The sequence below is a fragment of the Rhinolophus ferrumequinum genome, chromosome 5 (genome assembly GCF_004115265.2).
Source record: "Rhinolophus ferrumequinum isolate MPI-CBG mRhiFer1 chromosome 5, mRhiFer1_v1.p, whole genome shotgun sequence".
Taxonomy (NCBI): domain Eukaryota; kingdom Metazoa; phylum Chordata; class Mammalia; order Chiroptera; family Rhinolophidae; genus Rhinolophus; species Rhinolophus ferrumequinum.
Window position 1 is genome coordinate 42,766,910 of NC_046288.1, and position 16,785 is coordinate 42,783,694.

Here is a 16,785-nt window from a genome sequence, read left to right on the forward strand (position 1 = left end):
CCAATGCAAGTTGACAGGGGGCACTGCTCCACAAAAAGCACTGAACAACCCATGTGCCACTGCCTAGTTGCTGTAGTGCAACAAGGAGCTGAAGAGTTGTGCACAAATTTTTGAATTCTCTGCGCCTGAAGCGACACTTGTCACTTGTGCTCATCGCCTACAGGCCAGAGTAGTAGGCTGGCCCCACATAACTGCAACGGGGCTGGGAAACTCTGGAGGAGCACATGGATATTCAACAAGTAATAAATGTCTCTGAGACAATGAGAAATTAGAGAAACCCACATTAAGGAAACAGCAAGCTGCATCTCACACTCATTAGATTGGAGGGAACAAAAACTCTGATATTACCGAGGATTGCTGAGGATGTGAAAAATGGAATCAATCATACACAGCTGTTGAGTGTGTAAATTGGCACAACATCCTAAGAGAGCATTTGTCATGCCTGGACAAAGATGTATCTACTTATGACCCTACTTTTACAGATGTATAAAAGGTATCATGGGAAAATGATCCACTTAAAAACGTTTTGTAATAGCAAAATATTGGAAATGATTTAAATATTGGAGACAATCTAAATATTAGGAAACCTACAATAATGGCTAAATAAACTGGGGTATATTCTTCACATAAAATGGATATGCGTAGAGCATACTGAACAGAAAAACGAAGTTGCAGACGATGATGCACTGAAAAACTGTAATATACATTGTGTGTGTGTGTGTGTGTGTGTGTGTGTGTGTGTGTGCTACCCTATAATAACACAGGAAATGATACACATTAATTTCAAAATAGTGCTATCTTCAGGGAGGGTAGTATGTTAGAGTGATAGTACATTAGCCATGAAACTATTCATATCCATTAGTTCTACCATAGATAATAAAAACATAAGAAAAAATGCTGTTCAGCATTCAAAAGTTATTCTTTATTAACATGTGTGTAGTAGTGCTTTTTATGTTTACGGTAAATTAGAAACAGTGCCAAATATTCAAGTTGTCTAAATATACAACACGTGAAATATGATTAGGTAAGAAAATACACATTAAGCAGCTCCAAGAATGTCTGGCGCTTGTTGTTACCCATCGTCATCATCACTAGTACTTCTACTAACGTTACTTTTAATTAAAAGTAAGTATGCAAACTAGGCTGATTCATGGAAACACGTAGTGGAAATTTGTTAACTGGAAAAACTAAAATACTAATTAGAATGCACACATTAATTAAAGCAACATAAAATATGTGCATGTCCATTAACAATATTTTTAAATAACTTGGACATTTGGTAAAATTTAATGCTTATTGAGTTACTCTTTCTATGAATTTGCACATTAAAAATTAAATTGTGTTGCCACTAAATTTTCTCAAAACTGTACATTATTTTAAGTTTCTAGTTTACTTTGCCAATAGGCATAGGCATTTAAAAAAAAATTAAGAAAATACTACTGTGACAACTAATCTCATTAGTGAAGAAAATCTTCATAAATGATTCATGGTCCCTGAAACCATTACCCTTTGAAAAGAAAAATAATTTAACAGTTGCTTCTACCACATAACTGTTGACTTGATAACATTATCTTTTATCACAAAATTTAGAGATAATATGACATTTTACTAAAGAAAATATCTATAAAAGCATTAGGAGAATCCAATGATTAATCAAAACTATTACGTGTTTGTAATATCAATTTTTATCAATATATTTTTATCCACTGATAAAAGTCGGGAAAGAAATAGATTACAGTTTATTTTATACCTTCATCCCAGCACTGAATGAATCTGATATTCATCCTCATACAATGACCTGACCTTGCATTTTTTGCTGAGGTCAAGAACACAGCAACTGCAGTGAGAAGTTTAGATCATACACCAAGGGAAGAGAGACAAAAGATAGTTTTCTTCTCTTGGTTCCCTAGATTCTCTTCAGGACGGTGGATATGGGTTGTAAGGCTTATTTACAGTCATAGCACATACGTTTGGTAGAAGATGACTTTGTCTCCTCTCCTCTAGTCATCATTGTACTAGGTTCAAGGAACTATGTCTTTCTATGTTCTACACCTCTTTAAAAATCTATTTTGATGTTCTCTTCAGTACCTTCTATTCCAATTATTTAGTCTACACAGTATTGGACATGAAATGGTTATATGACTGTGCCCTTGAGCTAGCAGGACTGGTGACCACTGCTCATCCATGAAGTAGCATGGCACTGTGTAATGGAGGCATCATTTTATTTCAGCTTGGACTCAAATCAAGAAGAGGCTTTCCTACCTAAGGAAGAGAAACAGAATCCTTCTCATTGCCTAAGAGCAGAGATAACAGCTGGCAGAGGGAACACACATGGGGACAGATGGCTTAGACTAGAGAGACATCTCCAGAGCCAATGGACATATGCCATTTCTGGATTACCATTTTACACTTCTAGCCATGTAGGGATCAGAAATACTTAGCTGTCCAAGGCAAATACAGCTGTAACAAGAGATGTCTGAGAAAGACAACTATGGTATCCAACTAGAGTTACATCAATACCAAGGATATACACCATTCTCACAGTTCCTTAAGTCACTCTACAAAGGACATATCAACCATATTTTAAAGGTGTTCTCAAGTTTAGCTTTCAAAGATCAACTGGAGAAAAAAAGATCTTAAGAGAAAATCTTGATGAAAGTCTGTGCCTTATAACCTCTTGTAGCTCACATGCTCTGTCTGTCTCATTTCTGGGATTTGAAATTACAAAGAGTTTAATCACCCCTAAACTAAGCAGAGCCTAGTTTGCTCATATAAATTTACACTTGCTCATGAAAGGCCACAAAGAAGCTAAAGTTACAAACCAAGACTTAACCAATGAAGTAATTTCTCTATTCAATTAATTTGGTCATGAACCATAAAGCAAGACTGACAGAAGATAATAAATGCAAACTAATATCGATTCTGTACCCGCCTGTAATAATCCAAATGGCATTAATTTCATCTGACTAACAAATCCCTTCAAACAGTTATTATAATAGGATTCAAGATTATCTTTTATTTAGGAAGTGATTTATCTAGGGTTTCTCTACCTAAAAGTAGTTATATCAATATAAATGGAGTTAATAAGCAAATGGTACCTAAAATTTTCCTCATATTCTACATTTTTTTTTTGTTTGTTTGTTTTAAGGAGGGCACAGCTCACAGTGGCCCATGAGGGGATCAAATCAGCCACCTTGGTGTTATTAGCACCATGCTCTAACCAATTGAACTAACCAGCCACCCCATAAATTCTACATTTTTTAATGCATTCATTTGATGAGTATATTTCTGACACTGAATTTTATTAATTACACAGTAAACAAAATTTCTACTATACATTTGAATTAATTATATGTAAGTTTGCATACACAAACATTTCATTGAAAAACATACAAAAATACCATATTTTGCCATGTATAATGTGCACCAACATTTTTGGCTCAAACTTTCAGGGAAAAAAATCTTTTGTTTACATTTTTTAATTCAAATTATTATTTGTTTATATTTAGGTACTTGTTTTTCGTATTATAAAGGAATTTTAGCATTTATTACTTAACATATTATGGTATAAGAAATTTTATATAACAAATAATTACAAAACACAAGAACAGATACAAGGTACAAGAAATTTTATCTACCAGTAACAAATTTACGTTATTTACGCATCATAGAAGGCCAAGAACTCTTTGTCTTAAGTTCAAAAAAACTGATTATCGTATTCCAGGGTATTATTTTGTGTATGGATATCATCATTGATTTCTAGAGTTACAATTTTAACTCATAAGCATAAATAAAAGAATTAAAAACATTTATATAGATATGGAATTAGTACTACCCATGTATACTGCACATCCTTATTTTTCCATCACAAATTTGGGCAAAAAAGTACGCATTATACATGACAAAATATAGTACTTTGAATCTCGAAAGGAAAGCATGATAGTTAAAATAATTTTCCAGAAAAAATCAAGGTGGAATAAGTTTTATAAAGAGAGATGTTTTTATTTCTTTCTAAAATAAACTGTGGACTCTTACCATAAAGAAGACACTAAGTAATGACTCAGTACTTTCCCTGATTTGCTTTTAAAAATAAAGACACAATTATTTTTATAGTAACTGGCAATTAAAATCAGAGACTAGAATTCTTCTAAATTTTGCTTATAGTGGACTCAAGAAAGTTTGGAGAACATTTGTCTTAGATCTGAAAAGAAAAGTAGCTGTATAAATATGTCACAGTGGCCAGTTAGGAATATTATATATACCTAATAAATAGGAGTTCTACTAAAAAGAGAGTATTAAAGATTATGAAAGGGGCTCTAAAATCAATGTAATCACTTTTCTGGTTTAACAAACAAATTATCAAATTCTCATGACATATTATGTGTTGAAAAGAGTTTTTCTTTTCCCTAGCAAAACAATTACGTGCCATTTTGGGTTTTCTTAATAAGGGAAACAAAATTTTACACATTAGACCCTTTATTCTGTCATATATATGATAGCTCTTATTTTTTCTTATTAAAGTTGACTTACTTTCCATTGATCATGTTATTTCTATGATTTTGAAAGTATATTTAAAATAATTATAATAGATTAATAATAAACTAAAATAAATTTTAAATAAAGACTTATATTTTATAATTATGAAAAATCAATAAAGTGATACCTATTTTGAAAAAAGTTATAGTTGGACATTTTATTTTACCCCTTGAAGTAACCGAGGAAAAATTTACTAAACTTAACTATTTCCTATTCTGTAGGCTGGAAACAATTCTGATTGAGCAGAAGACCACTACTGAAAAATAGCACTTTCTGTTAAATAATAGGAGTGTCCTGAGAATTTTGGATGAATATAACCTTGGATTAAAAGTACTAAAAATAGAGCTTTTTATACCACTAGGTCCCAAAAATTTTTAAAAGGCTGAGAGAAATGCAAGCAACAGAACATGGAAAACATGAAACTATAAAATGTTTCATGTGGAACCATAAAAATCAGATACAACTCACCTTGGTTTTGGGAGATAGTTTTGGCATGTCTAAGTCTTTTGTTAGAAGGATGGGTAAGGAGTTCTTACAACTGGCTTCCTACGAAAGAAGTATATAAGAAACATTAGAGACTAAAGAACATTTACCCTAGTCAGAAATTTACAATGTAGTGAAAAGTAATTTTTTTCAGGGAGACAAGAAAGCATTTCTGGATTGAGTTCACGTCACATCAAATTTACTGAGATTATAGTGAGGAGTCAAAATGTTTCCTTTCTTACTTGTCACCTGCAATAGTAAAGTAAGAAAAGATAGAGATGGAGGTGTGGGACATATAGGACATATATATTCAGAGATGACCACTAAAAATTTCATCTACACTATCATTTACACATCCACACACAGCTTACCCCTTCTTTAAAGAATTGGATAGTTAATTCTCCAAGATATGAACCATTATACTTAGAGTTGCCAACTCTCTCCACAGGATTGAACAAATGGGATTTTGATTCTGTCAATATTTTATATTAAGCAAATTCATTCAGATAGTTCATGAAACTACTAGAGAATAGTGCTAGTTTCATACCAACATTCTAACTGAGGAAAAATATACAAGCATCTGTTTCTAAAATTATGAAGCTTTTGTCAGAAGGTTCACACCAAAATAGTACTTACAAAAATAATAGCAGAAATTACAAGGGAATAGCTTACATGGAGTTTCATAGATTTACTTTTTATTTCTACATTATAACAAAACAATAATAATGTTGTTGTCTTTAAAAGGTAACATAGGGCCCCACTTCTGAATAGCTATTAACTTGGATAAATTTTCCATGGATGATTCTACTTCCAAGTTAAGAGAGAACAAAAATACATGGAGGAAGATTACAGACAACAAAAATGTGAAGGAGAAAATAAGTCAGATTTCTTTTACTTGCTCCATAACCTTCACCTCTGCATCCCACTTCTTCCCCTATCATGTGTACCATTCAATCATCTAAATTATGGGTCTTTTTTTCCAGTTTACTTTATAGTTAATTACCTACAACTTTTTTAAAAATTGTAGTCTACATACTTCATAATATTACTAAAATTTGCTAGAATTATATTCATTTATTTCTAAAGGGAACAGTATATTATTAGGATAAGATGTTCCTAAAGAAAATAAAAATACTACTTACTACTAACAAATATACACTGAATCATAGGATGTATCTGGCATTGTTCTAAGATTGCATAATGCCATTTTCCCCCAAATACCCCTATGAATTAGATGCTATTATCATGCTTTCCCTTTTAAGTATAACACAATGAAAACTTATCAAGATTAAGTAACTTGTCCAATATCACAAAGGACTCAAAGATGGTTCTGTAAAACTTTAAGGCCTGAGCTCTTATCGCCTTTATATATGACCTCTCATCTAATACATTTGACATGTTAAATCAGTGGGGTGTACAACCATAGCATTTTAAAGCCAAAACAAGTTTTAAAGATCAAAATTTGGTCTACCTTCGTTGTTTTACAGACGAGGGACTTGGATTCTGAGGTGAAGTGCCCAAGATCACACAAACAGTGGTGGAGCTGAGATCTGAGCCTGGGTCACAGCGCCTGTTTTTGGCTCTGACCTAGGGAACAATCCTCCCAGACTCAGGGGATTCAAGAGCCTCTCCTGAGCTAGAGGGTAGGTGTAGTGCTGCCAAGTCTCTCAACTGCCTGTGGCCTCACGTACAGCCCTATGTCAGGACCCAAGGGTACATTTCTGAGATCTCCAAATAAGCGTGCATTCCAGTCCTACCCTTTCCCACCAGTTACAACACCTGTTGATGGTGAATAAGCCACTTACTGGAAATAGTGAATGAACCCATTCCCACTTCTGACTCACTGTGAGAGGGATAAACTATATCCAGCATGACATTTAGAAGATCAAAGTGATTAACTGCATAATCCACTGGGTAATTCAACTACCCCTGGGTAATGTAATTATGCTTAATCCTTATACCCCCCTTTTAAACTACTGGTATGTAAATGTTAGAATGTAATAATAAGAAAAAAGGGCTGACTCTTAAGGGAAGTTAATAGGAATAGCTGACCTTTGTTTATAACTGTCTGCGTGTTTACAAACGCCTATCATTCTTTCTTCCTTATGCACAAACTAAAAGTGATTGTATTTCCTTAATACTCCTATTTTTCCTCTCTGTCCCTGTGAATTAATGAGTATGAGGCTGATAGTCAACTTTTCTTATAACACTCTGAAAGCATTCTCTGTAAACTTTTATCTGAAAATGCCAGCTATATGAATTACGTTTATTTTCTGGTTTATGACTTTAAATTCGGACAACAGAGACAAAGCTTAGCAGTCAGAGCACCGAACTAGGATCAGAGGAAATCTGGCTTCTCAGCTTAGTTCTCTAACCAGCTGTAGGAACTCGGGCAAGCATTTTAACCTTTTGGACCACTCTATTAGTTCAAAGGCCTATAAAACAAAGGGATGGGATTAGGTAAGCTCCAAGAATCCTGTCTAATTCTTAAATTCCAAGAATTTATGATTCTTCCAGGAAGAATCAATATTTATTGACAAAAAGGTAAGCCACCACCTGGTTAGAGTTGCATTCCCAATGCCCATCAGACAGAATGTGGCAGAAATACTGGCATGCACCCATGTCGTGGGCAGTGAGCCAGGGGGCTCCAGAGCCAGAGGGTTTAGGAGACAGTTTCTGTAGGCCAGTCTTACCCAGATTTCTGGAGAAAAATTAGTAATTCAACTAGTAGCTTAATAAGTAACTGGTAATAACTGAATGCATTCTTTTAAAACAGAATATATTATGGAGTAAGGGATACATATTTATAAGATAATACTTTTTTAAGTTTGGGTCTTTAAACAGCCACTTACACTTGTAGGGATATATCTAAGAGAATTAAACACATATCTCCGCATAAAAACTTTTACATGAATACTCATAGAAACATTATTCATAATAACCAAAAAGTGAAAACAACTCAAATGTCCATTACCTGATGAATGGATAAACAAAATATGGTATATCCTTGCAATGGAAAAATATTCAGCAATAAAAACGAATGAAGTACTAATACCTGCTAAACACATAGATTAACCATGAAAACATTATGCTAGCTAAATGAAAAAAATCAAACACAAAATGAAAGATGTGATTCTACTTACAGGACATCTCCAGAAAAGGCAAATAGGAACAGGAAGTAGAGAGTGGTTGCCAGGGGCTGGGAGAGGGGGTAATGGGTAGTGACTCCAGTCTGTATGGGGTTTCTTTTGGGGGTGATAAAAATGTTCTAGAATTAGGTAATAATAATGGCTGCACAACTCTGTTAATATACTAAATAATAATAAACTGTATGCTTTGAACAGGTGAATTTTATGGCATACAAATTATATGTAAATTTTCAAAAAACCATTTAAAGTAAGTCCCTATACTCCCAGGGCAAAGGGGAGGCATTCTGGGTTTCTGGTCAAACTCTTCCCTTAGAAGAACTTCTTTGAAAGGGTTTGAAGGCAGGAATGTGTTTTGTGTTTGTAAGAATTAAACTATTTATGGGCAGGAAACTGACTGAAATATTAATTGAGCCTTATTATATATGGCATTCCAATGCCGGTCATTGGAGAATGCAATGTTAAACATGGATATGTTATGTAGGGTATATTCATATGTAAACATCTGGTCTACCTAAATGAGACTTTTGCCTGAACTGATTGGTCACACTAATGATTTCTATGCAATAACCAATTGCTTAAACAAGCTGTGTCATTTCGGTATCATGAAAACACCATTTAAAAATCAATAGAGAAGAGAAAAATCTCTTGTTCACCACAGCATTGTTGGCCTTACTATCTATTCAACTACTAATGATACTAAAACAGAAAAGCAGTCGGTGTTCCGTCAGCCCAGCCACTACTCCCAGTTATTCACAGGCCTGTTCTCTCACAACATCCCGCTTCAGTTTTACAGAGAGGATTCCCTGCTGGAACACCTTCTCTAAATTCCACTGCTCTCTCCTCCCATTTGATGCTCTCTACCTCCCTACCTTTTTGATATTTTTTTCATGGCCCTCTGTAATATCTGACTTTAACACTTATTGGTTTGAATTGTTTGTTGTTCATCTAACCCTACTCTGTGAGAGGACTTGGCCAGTCTTGCTCAAGGATATATCCACAGGGCCTAGAACAATATTTGGCACATAGTTGGAGCTCCACTGGAGTGTATGAGTAAACCAAATGAATGAATAACATCCCTTTTCTAACCGTTCACAATCCCCTGTGCATTCCTCCTGTTTTTAATTCCCTCCTTAATCAGCTTACATTTCATGATCCTTCATTACTTTGCTAAAACCCTTAATTTCCTTCATCCAGTCTTCAATCATTGCATTCAAATCTAGAGGAATCTATGCCTCCTCTGTGGTAGAAACAGAGCAACTGAAAGTAGCTGGAAAAAATTATGCATTTATTACCATCAATCTTGAATGAACCCTCTCTAATGCACAACACTCCTGCTATCCTCCTTTGGTAACCTTACTTTCCACTCTCCGACATTTCATGTCTTCTCTTCTCAAATCCCTTTTCCTTTCATTCTCAATTTCATACATCACTGGAAAAAAAGAAGCATTCGAGCAGTTGTACTGCTCGAGCAAAGTAATCAAATTTACAAACCTAGCTACAACCATTTCATCCTCTCCGCCTTCCGTCCACTTACAATGAACCATAAGACTCTGATCCTTTCAAACAGCCGTTCCCTCCAAGCCCACCCTGGATCTCATCTCCTCTCACCTGCTCAAGAACTTCACTCCTTCAGTTACCCACTTCCACTCCCTCTCCATTAATCATAAGCATGCTCTGTAATTCTCTCTCTTTATTGTTTTTAAACAACACTTTCCTAATCTTTCTTTCACTAGCTATGGTCCCACTTTTTTTGCTGTCTTTTATAGCAAACTCTTTTAAAATAGCCGTCTTCATTATCTCCATTTCTTCATCTTCAGTGCCCCAAAATCTATTTTACACTACTCCACAGCAAGTGCTGAAAAGTCACAGTTCAGTCACCATCTTACTTGGGTTCTCTGCAGTATCTGACCCACGTGACTCCTTGTTCTTGTACCACTCTCTCTGCTAGCTGCCACAACATCACTGGTAGGGAAAAAAAGGGTGCTACCTCATTGACCAACTCCACAGTCTCCTTGTCTGCTGCTAGTCCTCTATATAATGAAGTTACACATCTGTTGGTTACCAGTTTACCTTCTGCATCTTCTACTAAATAGAAGTTCTATGAAGGCAAATAATTGGTCTCCTTTACTCACTACTGTAGCCACCATGCCACAGAAAAGTGCCTGGTATAGTGGTATAGTAGAACCCATTAACTATGTGTTGAGTAAGTAAGCGAATGAATGAAGTTGGAGTGACTCGGGGGTTTATGCAGAGAAGTCTTCTTTTTCCCAAATGATATAATGATCTCATGGCTTTTACATATAACCAATATCCTTACGAATGACTATGAAATTTGTATCACTATCTTTCACATTTCTTCTGAGCTACTTACATATAACTGCCTACTTGTCAACTCTACTTGCTGGCACCTACATTTAGTATATCCAAGCCCGAGCTTTTCATTTACCAGCAAAAAAATTCTGACAGCCTTTGAGTTTCTTCCCCAGATTAGCAGATGGCACCCAGTCTCTCAAGCCATTGTCTCAGGTACCTACCTTGATTCCACCTACCACCAAAACCACCAATAAGCCCCATCAGCACTCTCTAGAATAAAGTGGGATTGATTCACTTTTCTCTATGATACACACTCAATTTCTTCAATCATCCTGCCTTCTACCAGCTTTGTACATGTCAATCAGATGATATCACTCCTCCATTAATGCCTTATCATTATTCCTGGAATAACGTCCAAACTTTTTCCCATAACTTACACAGTCCTGTATGATCCAGCTTGCCTACTTCCCTAACTTCACGTCATTCCATTTGCCCTCTCCCTTACTACGCCTCAGCCACAATATCCTTCTTTCCTTTTCTTCAAATACTCCAAATCCCTTCCTGCCTTCAAGCATTTGCCCTTTATATTCACTCTGCCTGGAATGCCTTTCTACCCTTCAGCTCGGCTCACACATTCTCGTCCTTCAGCTCCTATGTCACCTCCTCAGAGAGGCCTGTTTAACAGCCCCATTTAAAGCAGTCCCCTGACTATGCTCATATACACCTGCTTTATTTCAAACACAGTAGTTATTCTAATTTGTAATAAAAAATTTATGTTATATTTATTTGTTTATTGTCTGTCATCCCCAGTGGACTTTAAGGTTCATGAATGTAAGGATTCAATCAATGTATCCCCAGTAGGTATTTAATAAAGATTGGTTGAATGGATAAATAAAGCAATGTCAACTCCTACATTTCCCTTTCCTTTAGTATTAATTTCCAACCATAAGGAAATGTGATGGATCTCCACGATATTAGGAATCACATAATAATACATTTTCTTATTACCTAGGTAATATAATGAAGGGTGAGGGTAGGTGGGAAAGAAGCTGTTGCTATGATAGGGAGGAATAGTCAGACAGTTGCATTTGGTGTGCTGGGGTCCTAAATTTGTTAAGGACCTAAGATGTGACCTATCCTGGAAATTATTCTATGTGCACTAGAAGAATGTGTATTTTTCTGCTGTTGGGATGAAAGTCCTAACTGAATATGTCTGTTAGGTCCTTTTGGTCTATAATGTTTTGCAAGTCCACTGCTTCTTTATTAATTTTCTATTTGGATATTCTATCCATTATTGAAGTCTCTTACTATTATTGTTTTGCTGACAATTTCTCTCTTCATATCTGTAGTTCCTTCATATATTTAGATCCTGTAATGTTGGGTACATATATAATTGTTAAATCTTCCTATAGAATTGGCCATTTTATCATAACATGAGCTTCTTTGCCTTAGAGACAGTTTCTGATGAAAAGTTTTTTGTTTTTTTTTCTGATATAAGCGGAGCCACATCTGCATTCTTTCTCTAACTTTTTCATGGAATATCTTATTCTATTGCTTTGCTTTCTGCCTATGTGTCCTTACATCTAATGTGAGCCTTTTGTAGGGAGCATATTGCTGGTTCTTGTTTACTAATCCATTCAGACACTGTATATCTTCCATTAGGGAATTTAATCCATTTACATTTAAAGTAAATATTGATAGAAGAGGACTTACTTTTGCCATTTTGTTCATTGTTTTCTCTTTTTCAGTTGTTTTCTTCCTGTCTTCCTCTTATGCTCTCATTCATTGTTATTTGATTTTTTGGAAGTGATTTGCTTTGGTTCTTTTCTTTTTATCTTTTGTATATCTATCATAGTTTTTTTCTTTGTGGTTACCTGAGCCTTGCCTAAAATATTTTGTAGTTATAATCATTTAACAATTTAACTTCAGTCACATATAATAACTGTACACTTTTACTACTCCCCACATACGTTGTATTCTTGTAGTCAGAGTTTGCTTTTTACATTGAATATGTGTCAACATATTTTTATTTTTTAAAATTTGTATGAGCGTTAAAAGTAATTTACACGTCACTATTTGTTCTATTATTAGTATAACATTATTTGGTATATATCTGGATTTTTTCTTTTACCATCAAAATTTATGTTTTATTTACTTTTGTCTTGTTCTTTACCATGTTTTCATTTCAACTTGAAGAACTTCCTTCAGCATTTTTTGTAAGGCAGATCTAGTGGTGACAAACTTCCTCAATTTCTCTTTGTGTGGCTTCAGGTTTTGTTTGTCCTGCGTTTATCTCCCCTTCATTCTTAGAGGATAATTTTCCAGGTATAGTATTCGTGGTTGGTAGATTTTCTTTTCTTTCAGTACTTGAAATACATCATTCCACTCATTTCTGGCCTCCAGTAATGAGTTCTGCTTTCTGGTTTCTGCTGAGAAATCCACTGACAGCCGTATGGAGTTGCCCTGAAATGTGATGACTCACTTTTCTCCTCCTTTCAAAATTGACTTCGGACAATTTGATTATAATGTCTCTCGGTGTAGTGTTGAGTTGATCCTGTTTGAAATCCATTGAGCTTCATGAACCTGGATGTCCATTTCCCTCCCAAGATTTGGCAAGTTTTCCGCCATTATTTATTTTCATTTTTATTAAATTTATTGGGGGTGACATTGGTTAGTAAAATTATATAGGTTATTATAGGATTCATGGTTGGTAGATTTTCTTTTGTGCCCCAACATATGGTCTATTCTTGAGAATGTTCCATGTGCACTATAAAAGAAGATATAGTCTGGTTTTCTGGGAACAAAAGCTCTATAAATGTCGTGTATTTCCATTTGGTCTAATGTGTCATTTAAGGCTGACATTTCCTAACTGATTCTCTGCTTGGGTGCTCTATCCATAGTTATCAATGGGTATTTAGGTCCCCTACTATAATTGTGTTAGTCTCATTTTCTCCCTTTAGTTCTGTTAGTAATTGCTTTATATAATTTGGTGGTCCTTGATTGAGAGCATATAGTATATTCATAAGTGTTATGTCTTCTTGATATATTGTCCCCTTTATCATTATGAAATGACCCCCTTTGGTTTGTTACCTTTTATATCTTGAAGTCTATTTCATCAGATATAAGTATGGCTATACTTACTTTTCTCTGAGTGCCATTTATTTGGAGTATTGTTTTCCACCCTTTCACTTTGAGTCTGTATTTGTCCTTGCAGCTGAGATGTGTCTCTTGAATGCAGCATATGGTTGGGTTTTGTTTTCTGATCCAATCTACTACTCTCTGCCTTTTCATTGGTGAGTTCAGTCCATTTACATTTATGGTAATTACTGATATGTGAGGATTTCCTATAGCCATTTTATCTTTAGTTTTCTGGTAGCTTGGTGTCTCCACTGTTTCCTTGCCTTTGTGTTTCTCTGCATTATTTTAGTTTGGTGATATTCTATAATTTTTTCCTCTGCTTCCTCTTTTTTTTTTTTTTTTTAAATGTTATGTGTCTCAGTTCTGAATTTTCTTGAGTGGTTACCATTAAATTTATGTAAAAGTTAAGTTTCACACATACAGTAGTCCTTTATCATAAGCATGCATCTTATCTCCATTTCCCTTTGCAAATTCAGACCTTTATCCCTGCCTTTTATGTTTTTGTTGTCACTAATTATCCCTATTTATGCTAGGAGTTCCTTTCTGAGTTACAGAAGCAAACTGTCATCTTTTTTTTTTCTTTTTTATGTTTTTATTTCCTTTACCCTTTGTATTATATTTAAGTGTGTAGTGTCCTATTCTGAGTAAGGTTTGCCATTTCCTGCTTCTGTTAGTCATCAGTCACTATTTTTTTAAAATAAGCTTCCTGCCCTTTTAACTTTCTCTTCTCTGGAACTCCCATATGTGTATATTAGTTCACTTTATGTTTCATAAATCCCATAGGCTTTCTTTCTTTGTCCTCTCTGACAGGATAATTTCAAGTGACCTATTCTGTTTGTTGATTCTTTGTTCTGCTTGACTGAGTCTGTTGTTGCTCTCTATTGCATTTTTTTTCATTTCATTTATTGTATTCTTTTGCTTCAGAATTTGTGTAGCTCTTTTTATGATTTCTATCTCTGTGTTGAATTTCTCATTTTGTTCATGTATTGTTTTCCTGATTTCATTATCTCTTTTTGTTATTTTGTAGCTTGTTGAGCTTCTTTCAAACAATTGTTTTGAATTATTTGTCAGGCAATTGATAGATCTGTATCTGAGAGTCAATTACTAGAAATCTATTGTTTCTTTGGTTATGTCACTTGTTCCCTTGCACTGATGTTTGCACTCAATTACTGTTAAGTATCAGCAAAGATGGTGGGGCTCTTCAGTGATGAAGGCTGTGGTTGTCCATGGTAGCAGTGAGGGCTGCTGAGTTCTTTTTGTTCTCCTTTACTTCCATAGGGGGAAGTCACAGCCAAGGGGATCCCCTTTGGTGCCAGGCTGTGCTGGCCTGTGGAATGGGAAATGCTGGTAAAATGCTTCCTACACTTACCTACGTGGTCATCCTTGGCTTTTGAGTTGCTGGAGCTTCTTAATGTACACTGAGGCTTTCCCAGAGCTATTTCCATCCATTGATAGTTGTCAAATTGTTGTTTTATGGGGAAACAGAGTTGGGGCCTGCTAGCCTGCCATCTTGCTGAAATGTTTAGCTTTTCTCTCTATTCTGTGAACTACCCTGTGTCCTTAAAAAAAAAAAAATTCCTTTATATTTTCTTCTCTTTTTGGTTTTTCAGTTTAATTTTAGGCAGGGTTGCTTTTTGTTTTCAAGCAAAGTAGTTTAAGTTAGACAAATATTTATTATAATATCACAGTGTGGTCAGTCAGTAGAAGACTGTGTAATTAAATCTTACAATAATGATGATGTTGATAATCAAAATAATAACAACACTGGATGCCACTTATATAGCACTTACTACATGTGTGGCATTTTTCTAAGTGCTTATTATACATTTATCCATTTGATCCTCACAATAACGCTACAAAACACGTACTTTTACTGTACAAAATTTCTCATATATGGCAACTGAGGTACAGAAAGTATAATTAGCTTGTCCGAAGTCACACACCCAGTAAGTGGCAGAGCTGGAGTTTGAAAACAGGCAGTCTGACTCCAGAGGCCTGCTTTTAACTGTACAAAATAATGCCTCTCCACAAGAATCCTTCCTATTTAATTAGATAAGGAAATGCTGCAGGTTATGTGACCCCAAAGGTATACTAAAACAGGACATTTTTTTAAAAAGATACATAATCAAAATTGTTTTTACACTAAAACTCTTAATAAATTCCATTTATATCTTAGTCTTTTGATGTGGGCCTATGTGTGAGAATGGCCATAAGCTTGGCATTCTACATCTTCTCCTTGTACAGACCACAATCACAATTTATCATTTATGTGGAGGGAAAACAAAGATTAAACCTTTACTGAGTCTTTCCAATATGTTCAACTTAGGTTTTTGTTACAGAGATAATTCTTACTGTGCACTATACCATGTCCTCATGTCTCTTACGTCTTCTCTGTAGGCCCAGGAAGACTACATTTCCAGACTCACTTATAGTTTGGTAGGGAGCCATATAACTGACTCTTCTCACTGGAATGTGAGCATAAGTGTTATAAGCCACTTGCAGGTGTAGACATAAAACTATTCCATATTATTCTCCACCCTATTTTTCTTACTGAGACAACCCTGGAAGATGGGTGGGGCAAATTGGAGTAGCACTGCTCAAGTCATTGGCTAACAAGAGAATAGCCTATTAGCCATAGACAGTAGTCAGTCTGCTTTAAAAGCAAATACAGAGAATTAACCTGGCATATTAATTAGGTGAGTTCTGTTAAGCAAAATTTATTGTACACTCTAGAAATGTGAAACATTACTAATGCCCATAATCACTATGACTTTCCTGAAATAAGTTTGAGTTAACTTTTATTTACACATACATGGCAAAATTCCATGGACATTTTTGAGTAAATATAAGAAACCAGAATAAATGCTTAGGAAGACAGAAGAATGTATGAGTTACTCTATAATTTTAGAGAAAAGCCAATGTATAAATAAATATGAGCTATTGTTCTTATCTTTGAAGAACTAAAAATGCAACACACACACACACACACACACACACACAAAAGCAACTCACCCAAGACAGTATATGAAACTTGTTCTAATAGGAGCAAGAAAGAGCCCTGATACAACAGAGGGGATGGAGATTAACTGTACCTGGAGGATGAGAGAGGGCTTCATTGAGGGAGTAGAATTTGAGATGTCTTAGGTGGACCCTCACCCACTCAACC

At 35.1% G+C, this 16,785-nt stretch overlaps 1 protein-coding gene across 7 annotated transcripts in view; it reads right to left on the bottom strand.

Moving 5' to 3' along the window:
- Window positions 1–16,785, bottom strand: part of FAM13A (family with sequence similarity 13 member A) — a 311,779-nt gene that overhangs the window by 169,880 nt on the left and 125,114 nt on the right. For 6 of the 7 annotated variants that reach the window (XR_004422991.1, XM_033105659.1, XM_033105662.1 and 3 more), the window contains exon 6: window positions 5,005–5,082. The exons of the other annotated variant lie outside the window; for it this stretch is intronic. Coding sequence is in view for 5 of the 6 variants with exons in the window: in XM_033105659.1 (XP_032961550.1) it covers window positions 5,005–5,082 (78 nt within the window). In the remaining variant the exon portion in view is untranslated. The remainder of the gene's footprint in view (window positions 1–5,004; window positions 5,083–16,785) is intronic. 7 annotated transcript variants of the gene reach the window in all.